Below are 12,016 nucleotides of genomic sequence, written 5' to 3'. Positions count from 1 at the left end.
GGGGAACGGGGTGGAGAGGGGGACAAGAGACAGGAGAGAGAGAGGGAGAGAGAGAGAGGGAAGAGAAGTGAGGGGAGACGCCTCGTCTGCCTGCCATCAGAGCTGCCTCCAGATGGTCCTCTGCCAGCTCGATGGCTCATTCCAGCGACGCCGGGCGGCGACACTGGACCCATTCCTTCGTTCCTTCCGGAAGTTGAGAGATAAACTGCTCCAGTGCCACCAGATCGATGATCTCGGCGCCCTCAGCCACCGCCGGCAGGTGTCCCGGAGTTGCTGGCCGAATGCAAACGGTCGGCCAACCTCCTCCAGTGTCAGCGTCCGGAAGTGCTGACGGTGTTGCTCCGGGGAGCGGCTGAACCGCTGCAGGATGGCTTTCTTTATGTCTGCATAGACCAGCCGGCTGTCAGCAGGGAGCTGCTGTGCTGCGAGCTGCGCCTTGCCAGTCAGGAGCGGGAGGAGGCGCGCTGCGCACTGCTCCAGCAGCCACCCCCACACCTCGGCTGCTTGCTCAAAGAGAGCGAGGAACACTTCTGGATCATCCTGCAGTCCCACCTTTGTGAGGGTGGCGGCACCGGTGGCCGGCGGCCCTGCTGACGTGAGCAGGTGCCGGAACGCCTGATGATCTTCCTGCTGGGCCAGCATCAAGGCTTCAAAGCACTGCTGCTGCTCCTTCCAGAGGGTGATCAGCGCTTGATGCTGGTTCTGCTGGGCGGTAGCAATGGCAAGGATGAGCTCTTCGAATGGGGAGGACTCCATGGGGTGGTTCCCTTCTGTGCGTCCTGGGTTTCGGCACCACTGTAATAATCCCCGATGTGGAGCACAGAAGCACGGCAGGCGAGAGTTCGTATTCACACAGACACTTTATTTTGCAATGTATCATCAGCTTTTCAGCTTCTCTCACTCACACAGTCACACACACGTGTCCTGGCTGGGGGCAAAAATCTTCTCTCCTCTCCCCCTCCTTTTATACTCCATCCCTGCAACAAACACACACACACACACACACACAAATTGACACCAGGTGTAATGACAGCCACTTACCTTCCCCGACCCCGCCCTCCATTCACAGACTGCTGCTTGGCCATGCCCCCGCTGCCACAGTCATCTATGTTCTATTCTGAATAAAATATGGAATTTTGAAACTTCCACATCATTGCATTCCGTTTTTATTTACAATTTGTACTTTGTCCCAACTTTTTTGGAATCGGGGTTGTATAACACAAGGCTAAGGTGTGGATTACTGCAAACTGAGGCCCTTGTTTACTAAGAAGATCTGTGGAAAATAACACCATGAACTCGGGGATAAAAACAATATTTAAATTAATCTTTGCATATTTTGGTTGTTCCTGACAGCTAGCTCAGGTCCATGAGTTAGTGTGTTATAGTGTGTGAGAGTGATACAGTGTTATAGAGTGTAGCAGATTGTGTCACAGGGTGTTGCAGTCTGTCATAGTGTGTTTGTGTTACACTGTGTCAGTGATGCATTGTGTTACAGAGTGTTGCAGCACATTATAGTGTGTTGGTGTATCACTGTTGCAGTGTGTTACACTATTACTGTTCCAGTGTATTACAGTTTGGTAGACAGTGTTACAGCGTGTTTGTGTTTTATTGTTACAGTGTGTTGACGTCTGTGTTAGTGTGACAGTGTGTGGACATTGAGCTGGTGGATGATCCTCGGCTTCTGTTCATGGTTTGTCCACAGGAAAGGCCAAGCCAGCATTTCAGTCCACATCCTCATCAACTTGTTCGTGGCCCTGTTTCTGCTCAACCTCAGCTTCCTCGTCAATGAGTCTGTAGCGAACACAGGGAATGTGATTGGCTGTAAGTTCATGGCAGGCGTGATGCACTACACCATGCTGTCCACGTTCACGTGGTTCGGCCTGCAGGCGCTGCATCTGTGTTTACAGCTCGCACAAAATGTGGCCAGTATCCAGAATTACATCATCAAATTGTGCGTCGCCGGCTGGGGTGAGTTCAAAGCAAGAAAACATGACCGAGGGACAGAGATAGACAGAGAGAGAGAGACAGAGAGAGACAGATGAGATTATTGTTCATATCAACTGCAACTGAAATGAAGAGAAGACAGACAGGATTTTTTAAAATAAACATTACAGTTCTATTGATGTCTTTATTTTGTTTTGGTTTTCTTTATTTAAATATGATGTTGTGACCTTTAACCTCTGCTCTTTTCAGTGCCTCCTGTCCTCGTGGTGTCGGCCATTTTCATTTCTCAGAAATACAACAAGGAAGTCATTGTCTCTGATACTGGAAAAAACATATCAATGTGAATAACAGAAACACAGAAACACTACATTCCTTTCCTGATTTCAGTACATTTAGCAGCACTGAGGGACAGAACAAGTTTAAATAATACAGACTGAGAAAACCACACAGCAACAGGGTCCGACAGTTACTCACAATTATTCACAGTTAGTCACAATTACTCACAGTTACTCACAATTACGGTACTCAGTTACATACAATGATTCACAGTTACTCACAGTTACTCGATTACCCACAGTTACTCACAGCTACAACCAGTTACTCTCAATTACCCACAGTTATTCACTCACAACTACTCACAGTTACTCAACTACTCAGTTACACACAATTACTCACAGTTACTCACAATTACTCACAGTTACTCACAGTTACTCACAGTTACTCACAGTTACTCACGATTACTCACAGTTACTCACAACTACTCACAGTTACTCGCAATTACTCAATTACCTACAGCTACTCACAGTCAGGGGCGGATCTAGAAAAATATTTATGGGGTGGCAAGAGGGGGGCAGGAATTTTTGAGGGGTGGCAATGTATTACAGACGTATATACAGTTAGGTCCATATATATTTGGACACTGACACAAATTTTGTTTTTTTTTACCTGTTTACTGAAACATATTCAGGTTATAGTTATATAATGGACATAAAGTCCAGACTTTCAGCTTTCATTTGAGGGTATCCACATTAAAATTGGATGAAGGGTTTAGGAGCTTCAGCTCCTTAACATGTGCCACCTTGTTTTTAAAGGGACCAAAAGTAATTGGACAATTGACTCAAAGGCTATTTCATGGGCAGGTGTGGGCAATTCCTTCATTATGTCATTCTCAATTAAGCAGATAAAAGGCCTGGAGTTGATTTGAGGTGCGGTGCTTGCATTTGGAAGATTTTGCTGTGAAGAAAACATGCGGTTAAAGGAGCTCTCCATGCAGGCGAAACAAGCCATCCTTAAGCTGCGAAAACAGAAAAAACCCATCCGAGAAATTGCTACAATATTAGGAGTGGCAAAATCTACAGTTTGGTACATCCTGAGAAAGAAAGCATTGGTGAACTCATCAGTGCAAAAAGACCTGGACACTCACAGAAGACAACAGTAGTGGATGATCACAGAATAATTTCCATGGTGAAGAGAAACCCCTTCACAACAGCCAACCAAGTGAACAACACTCTCCAGGAGGTAGGCGTATCAATATCCAAATCTACCATAAAGAGAAGACTGCAGGAAAGTAAATACAAGGGTTCACTGCACGGTGCAAGCCACTCATAAGCCTCAAGAATAAAAAGGCTAGATTGGATTTTGCTAAAAAAAACATCTAAAAAAGCCAGCACAGTTCTGGAAGAACATTCTTTGGACAGATGAAACCAAGATCAACCTCTACCAGAATGATGGAAAGAAAAAAGTATGGCGAAGGTGTGGTACAGCTCATGATCCAAAGCATACCACATCATCTGTAAAACACGGCGGAGGCAGTGTGATGGCTTGGGCATGCATGGCTGCCAGTGGCACTGGGTCACTAGTGTTTATTGATGATGTGACACAGGACAGAAGCAGCCGGATGAATTCTGAGGTATTCAGAGACATACTGTGTGCTCAAATCCAGCCAAACTGATTGGTCGGCGTTTCATAATACAGATGGACAACGACCCAAAACATAAAGCCAAAGCAACCCAGGAGTTTATTAAAGCAAAGAAGTGGAATATTCTTGAATGGCCAAGTCAGTCACCTGATCTCAACCCAATTGAGCAGCATTTCACTTGTTAAAGACTAAACTTCAGACAGAAAGGCCCACAAACAAACAGCAACTGAAACCCGCTGCAGTAAAGGCCTGGCACAGCATTAAAAAGGAGGAAACACAGCGTCTGGTGATGTCCATGAGTTCAAGACTTCAGGCAGTCATTGCCAACAAAGGGTTTTCAACCAAGTATTAGAAATGAACATTTTATTTACAATTATTTAATTTGTCCAATTACTTTTGAGCCCCTGAAATGAAGGGATTGTGTTTAAAAAATGCTTTAGTTCCTCACATTTTTATGCAATCATTTTGTTCAACCCACTGAATTAAAGCTGAAAGTCTGAACTTCAACTGCATCTGAATTGTTTTGTTCAAAATTCATTGTGGTAATGTACAGAACCAAAATTAGAAAAATGTTGCCTCTGTCTAAATATTTATGAACCTAACTGTATACTGAATTTAATCACAGTTTGATGACAAATAGTATGTACACACTACAAAAGGGCACGGGCTGCCATTTACAAACTCATACAGACAAACTTAATCTCATATTGTTCACGAAGAACACACATTCTCAGATGAGGTCTATACCGTTTCTGGACAGTTTTATACTGTATATACAAAAGAACAGACACTAAAAAACAACAACAATAACAACACTGCTTCAAGTTCAGCATGATTTAAACCATTTACACCAGTGTCACATTTTATAGTTTTTTTTCTCACGCTTTGTAAAGGCTCACCAGTGAGCATAACATGAACTTGTCATGCCTACAACAGCTGAATGCGGTGATTTCCATGTTGCTCAGCAAAACGCTTCACATTACATGTATAGTTAGCTAAATAACGTTCTCCAACCTGATTTTTATCCTCTCAAAATCAGCATCGCAACTATGCTAGCACTGTTCATTCATTATAATTTCATTTCTTGATAGATAGTTAATCAGCTTTACCTCTGTCCTCCCATGTCTCCTTTCCTCGTGACTCCTGGCTCCCTCGCTTCGCGCCTCTCAATTTTTGAAAACAACCAATCTCTGGCGTTATCTCGTGCTGCATTCGCCGCAGTCGGACATTGGAAATTCGCGCATGTAAATGTCAAATTGGCTGTAATTTTTCTTTGAATTCGTCGCTGCCAACTGGGGTGGCAGCAGGGGTGGCAAGGCTTTCTTTTAGGGTGGCATTTGCCACCCTATGCCACCCCGGTAGATCCGCCCATGCTCACAGTTACTCAACTACTCACTGAGACACAATTACTCAGTTGCTCACAATTACTCAACTAATCACAACTATTCAGTTACATAAAATGATACACAGTTATTCACAGTTACACACAACTACTCACAGTTACACACCACTACTCACAGTTAATCACAGTTGCTCCCAGTTACACACAATTACTCAGTTACTCACAACTACTCACAATTACACACAGTTACTCCCAATTACTCACAGTTACTTACAATTACCCACAACTACTCACAGTTACATACAATGATTCACAATTTCTCACAGTTACTCACAGTTGCTCACAGTTACACACAATTACACACACACACAAAATATATTTTAAAAAGTACAAATTTAGAAAAGAAAACATAAAGGATTGCATTTCAAATGGACATAAAACATACATATGAATATTAAATTAGAAAAAAATCATAAAGATCAAGAAATAAAATATTATAAACAAAATATTTTAAGATATAACATTATTGCAAATATTATATTTTCTGTTTTAAAAAAATAACCAGTTTGAACATGTGAATGTAATAATTAAAATTATATTTTAAATACAGGAAGTAAATCTTCAATTAAATGAAGATAAATAAGATAAAGGAAAGATTGAGTTAAAATATAAAAATAAAATCTCTGTAGAAATATTTAGTAATGTATTTTTCTTAATTCTTGCGTTTCTCTGTGATGGCCACGGAGGAACTGCTGAACACTCAGTTCTCGGCTAATAAACATCTTTGTTCTCGCAGGTGCTGGATCACCGACTCAACCGTGCATTATGCAGTGAACATCGGTTACTACTCCATCATCTTCCTCTTCACCCTCCTCACCTTTGTGGTGATGCTCCGCTGGCTCTTCCTGCTCAGAAGTAAACGCCCCATCATCCCCATTTCAAAAAAGTCGAGACCCTCGGATGCTCTGTCCATCATGGGCCTGTGCTCCAACATGGGACTGAGCTGGGGCTTCGCTTTCTTTGCCTATGGCCCGATGCAAATCCCTGGATTGTACATCTTTACCATCTTAAACTCTTTGCAAGGTGAGTGAGGAAGGAAGATGTGATCATTCTTTAATATCATATGTTGTGATATTTAAAAAGAATATCCAGCAACACTGTATGTAACATCACTTCAGATTTCCCTACATAGGGGACAAAATACACATTTTAGTTTTTACTGATCCCTAAATCACTTGTTCTTTACATTATGTGATCAAGTCTGTTACAACAGTGGCCTTTTTTTTTAACACAACAGTTTATAGAAAATAATAACCAGGTAAATGATAGTGTGTTAACCATATTTAGAAATTACAGTAATTAGAAAATGGCAGAACAGATATGCTGACAGCTATGATGGCTTGTGTTTAGCTACAGTTTATTGTGGAGTGAATGCTAGAAAATTCTAATTGTAAAGAATCCTGGCATTACACACATTTACAGGTGCTAGGTGTAAGAATTTGTAAGAATTTTAGTTTAAAACATTTTAAAAAATAATAAACATTATTAACAGAATGTGAAGAAGTACCAGTGCCGACGTTACGCCAAAGACATCTACATATTGCTTTGCAGAGATATCTACTGAAATTAGCATGCTAACCAGCTAGCCCTGTACTATCCCAGACATACCGTCTGTTTTGTAATACCAATTTAACCCACAATTGAGTCACTGTAATGTCCAGTTTATCCTCAGCCTAAACTGAAAGGAGAAGTTGCATGTCGCTGACAGCTACAGTCCATACACATTAGCTCAGACTGCTGAAAACTAAGTTACAGATCTGTAGAAGCTTGTAAACAGTATTTTTTTTAGTGGCTGTGTGGAAGATCTGCTAAGTCACAAGCCAGCAACTGCGAGAGCACAATTTCATAAATGTAAGGTGGGCACTTCACTTTTTGGCCCAAGTATTGAATGAAATATATTACAAAAACATTAGGCTCTGTCACTGATTTATTGAATCATAGGCAGTGGGTTTTATGAGCTAAGCAAGCTATAAGGTAAACTATAAGTTGATGGCACACATGGAGATTATAAACAATATTATCTTGACTGGCTTTCAGAGTTTCAGCAAATTTTGTGTATTCTTGTCCTGCTGTTAATTATTAGTTGGTGTTTTATATATATATATATATATATATATATATATATATATATATATATATATATATATACAATCCCGATTCCAAAAAAGTTGGGACAAAATACAAATTGTAAATAAAAATGGAATGCAATAATTTACAAATCTCAAAAACTGATATTGTATTCACAATAGAACAAAGACAACATATCAAATGTCGAAAGTGAGACATTTTGAAATTTCATGCCAAATATTGGCTCATTTGAAATTTCATGACAGCAACACATCTCAAAAAAGTTGGGACAGGGGCAATAAGAGGCTGGAAAAGTTAAAGGTACAAAAAAGGAACAGCTGGAGGACCAAATTGCAACTCATTAGGTCAATTGGCAATAGGTCATTAACATGACTGGGTATCAAAAGAGCATCTTGGAGTGGCAGCGGCTCTCAGAAGTAAAGATGGGAAGAGGATCACCAATCCCCCTAATTCTGCGCCGACAAATAGTGGAGCAATATCAGAAAGGAGTTCGACAGTGTAAAATTGCAAAGAGTTTGAACATATCATCATCTACAGTGCATAATATCATCAAAAGATTCAGAGAATCTGGAAGAATCTCTGTGCGTAAGGGTCAAGGCCGGAAAACCATACTGGGTGCCCGTGATCTTCGGGCCCTTAGACGGCACTGCATCACATACAGGCATGCTTCTGTATTGGAAATCACAAAATGGGCTCAGGAATATTTCCAGAGAACATTATCTGTGAACACAATTCACCGTGCCATCCGCCGTTGCCAGCTAAAACTCTATAGTTCAAAGAAGAAGCCGTATCTAAACACGATCCAGAAGCGCAGACGTCTTCTCTGGGCCAAGGCTCATTTAAAATGGACTGTGGCAAAGTGGAAAACTGTTCTGTGGTCAGACGAATCAAAATGTGAAGTTCTTTATGGAAATCAGGGACGCCGTGTCATTCGGACTAAAGAGGAGAAGGACGACCCGAGTTGTTATCAGTGCTCAGTTCAGAAGCCTGCATCTCTGATTGTATGGGGTTGCATTAGTGCGTGTGGCATGGGCAGCTTACACATCTGGAAAGACACCATCAATGCTGAAAGGTATATCCAGGTTCTAGAGCAACATATGTTCCCATCCAGACGACGTCTCTTTCAGGAAAGACCTTGCATTTTCCAACATGACAATGCCAAACCACATACTGCATCAATTACAGCATCATGGCTGTGTAGAAGAAGGGTCCGGGTACTGAACTGGCCAGCCTGCAGTCCAGATCTTTCACCCATAGAAAACATTTGGTGCATCATAAAACGGAAGATGCGACAAAAAAGACCGAAGACAGTTGAGCAACTAGAATCCTACATTAGACAAGAATGGGTTAACATTCCTCTCCCTAAACTTGAGCAACTTGTCTCCTCAGTCCCCAGACGTTTACAGACTGTTGTAAAGAGAAAAGGGGATGTCTCACAGTGGGAAACATGGCCTTGTCCCAACTTTTTTGAGATGTGTTGTTGTCATGAAATTTCAAATCACCTAATTTTTCTCTTTAAATGATACATTTTCTCAGTTTAAACATTTGATATGTCATCTATGTTCTATTCTGAATAAAATATGGAATTTTGAAACTTCCACATCATTGCGTTCCGTTTTTATTTACAATTTGTACTTTGTCCCAACTTTTTTGGAATCGGCATTGTATAACTGATGGCTGTAAAGTTATATTGTATGAACCCAGAAGTGGATCAAGTAACAGCTTTATGCTATATTCAGTGAGTGATAATTCTGTAAGAGTGGTTGTGGTAGTGGTGGTGGTGTGTTTGGGAGAAAAGGGGAGGAAGGACTGGGTATTTCCTTGTTTCTTATGATAGGGGTGGATACCCAACTTTCTGGTGATATACTGCCCCCTGTTTTTTGCAGTATGGAGTATGAATAGATGACTTGCAACCATGTGATCAAAATGTGCTACGTCATGAGCACCCGCCATGATGGTGGATATACAAAGCAACTAGGATGGCAGCTGCCGAAAACATGCCTGTAAACAATGCTGAAGTTTCTCAGTATTACCACGATTTGAACGATCGAGCAAAGCTATACATGTGTGATTTTGACCCATATTATTTTTAAAAAGTCAGGCTTTTCTGAAGATAAGACACTTCTACTGACCATCGAGTACGAATACAGGTCATTTCATCCCATTACCATTTCATCCAAAGCCTTTTTCGTATGCACTATCAGTTATTTTATATTGCAGGTATTTGTTTGTTCGAAAAAGGGAGAAATTCTCAATGGAATTTGACCGAAGCAAAACACATTTTTGTAAAGCAAATGAATGCTATAGTATGGATCATATTAAAACTTTAGGCACCGAGCAACGCTTTCCCAGGGGCTTTGTTCACGAATCCCAGACTGACCGCTCTCACAGGGCTTTCGTTTGTGAACACCAGAATACCTGAAATATAAAATAATTCATAGTGCATATGAAAAAGGCTTTGGACGAAATGTCTTAACTATTGGACAAAATGGTCATTGGACACAGTGTCCCAATCCCCTCATCTCCTCTCTGTACTCAGCCTCAGAGTTTCCTCGCCCTCTTTCCGAATCACGGACGGAATTTTTTAAAAATCAGAACATGCCACGGTCATGAGTACTGTTGTGACCACAACCATATACAGCACAAAGATATGGCATAGACATATCTGAGAGTTGTGCACATGTTTTGTATGGAATGTCGCTTGACCCCGCATTTGTATCTCCACCAACATGGCCGACATCCGGGTTTCTATTTTGCTTTGACAAAACTTGCAAGTCAAGGATTCGACAAGTGACCAAGTTCTTACACACTGCACCTTCAAGTCTGAAGTGGTTGCTATGATTTTTTTTCACGTCATTTTTACAACCAGAGATGGTATTAATATACAGAATGATTAATTCCATATCTGCAATTAATGAAATGTAAAGAAAAGTCTTCATTTTATTACAGAATTAGAAGTCGAAAGCGTTTTACCCATTTAACGATCACATTGGGTCGTTTCTACAATTTTATGACCGTTTGCGTTATAACCTTAAGTTTATGAAGGTTATGACCGAACTGCAGGTCAGTGTTTTGTGGTTCAATGTCTCTCAACTCCAAGAGTTCTTGTTCATACATGTGTCAGTGATCAGCTGATCATCATCATTTCTCTCCTCAGGATTCTTCCTGTTTATTTATTACTACCAGACCAGTCGTCAGGTTGGTGAACCTGAAGAGAGGTCAGATCACACTGGCACGGAGGTCACGGAGGTGGAAAACCCATACGGCAAACACAAAACATTCTAAATCCAGAATCAGTGGACGAGAGTAAAACTGTAATGCTTTAAATATAAATGTATATTAAATATAAATAAAAAAATAGCTTAGCTATTCAAATTAACTCAGTTTAGAATTTAATTAACAATAACTTTAACTATGTATACGTGTATATATATATACACACACACACATATATATATATATATTTTGTTGCTCCGCCTTTAGCTTTGATTACGGCACACATTCACCATGGCATTGTTTCAGCAACCTTATGCAACATCATAGCATTTATTTTCATCCAAGAGTTGCATTCATTTTTTGCTGTGATCTCATCTTGATGACAGGAAAGTAGATCTACTCTGTAAAATCTTCTCCAGCATCCAGTAGGGGTTAAGGTCGGGACTCTGTGGGGGTCAATTCATTTGTAAAGCTCCATGAACCACTCTCTCACTCTCTGAGCCCTAATTTTATGCCATCAGGGAAGAAAAACCCCACTGATGTGAACCTGGTCATTTAGTGCATTCAGGTCGTCAGCTGACTTCATTTTATTGCCCCGTAACGTTGCTGAGTCTCGACCTGACCGACCGAACCAACCCCAGATCGTCACACTGCCTCCAGAGGCTTGGACAGTGGACACTATGCATGATGGGGCGGAGCTTCATGAGCTTCCTTTCTTACCCTGACACACCATGTATGTGTGTGTATAAACAAGAAAATGGGACAACTTATTACCTTATGTAACGTACAGTGGATATAAAAAGTGTACACACCCCGTTAAAATGATAGATTTTTCTGATGCAAAAAAAATGAGACCACGATAAATAATTTCAAAACTTTTCCCACCTTTAATGTGGCCTAAAATTCAATTGAAAAACAAACAAATCTGTTAGGGAGGGGGAAAATATAAAAAATTAAAAAACATACAATAAGCTGGTTGCATAAGTGTGCACACCCTTAAACTAATACTTTGTTGAAGCACCTTTTGATTTAATTACAGCATTCAGTCTTTTTGGGTCGGAGTCTATCAGCCTGCCACATCTAGACTTGGCAATATTTGCCCACTCTTCCTTGCAAAAGCGTTCCAAATCTGTCAGATTGTGAGGGCGTCTCTTGTGCACAGCCCGCTTCAGGTCACTCTTGTTTTTCAATTGAATTGTACAGGTTATAGGTCACATTAAAGATGGGAAAAGTTTTGAAATTATTTATCGTGGTCTCATTTTTTTTACATCAGTAAAACCGATCATTTTTACCAGGGTGTGTATACTTTTTATATCCACTGAGGCGTATGTGCATAAATCTAATCTTATGTTAATTAAAAAGTATAAATGCATCAGTCAAGTCTGTTAAATACAGACATACATTTTCTCTTCCTATAGTTTCTCATTTTAATTAAATCTGTCAATTTT

The 12,016-nt window shown here is 40.6% G+C and overlaps 1 protein-coding gene across 1 annotated transcript in view; it reads left to right on the top strand.

Annotated features, from left to right (window-relative positions):
• Positions 1–11,417, top strand: part of adgrg11 (adhesion G protein-coupled receptor G11) — a 136,474-nt gene extending 125,057 nt beyond the window's left edge. The window contains exons 34-37 of the mRNA XM_060913558.1: positions 1,703–1,968; positions 2,194–2,284; positions 6,001–6,287; positions 10,510–11,417. Coding sequence (XP_060769541.1) covers positions 1,703–1,968; positions 2,194–2,284; positions 6,001–6,287; positions 10,510–10,637 — 772 coding nt within the window. The 3' untranslated portion in view covers positions 10,638–11,417. The remainder of the gene's footprint in view (positions 1–1,702; positions 1,969–2,193; positions 2,285–6,000; positions 6,288–10,509) is intronic.
• The last annotated feature ends 599 nt before the right edge of the window (positions 11,418–12,016 follow it).

Source organism: Neoarius graeffei, chromosome 2 (genome assembly GCF_027579695.1).
Source record: "Neoarius graeffei isolate fNeoGra1 chromosome 2, fNeoGra1.pri, whole genome shotgun sequence".
NCBI classification, from domain to species: Eukaryota; Metazoa; Chordata; class Actinopteri; order Siluriformes; family Ariidae; genus Neoarius; species Neoarius graeffei.
The sequence above is the reverse complement of the archived record's forward strand: the minus strand, read 5'-3'. Positions and strand labels throughout refer to the sequence as shown.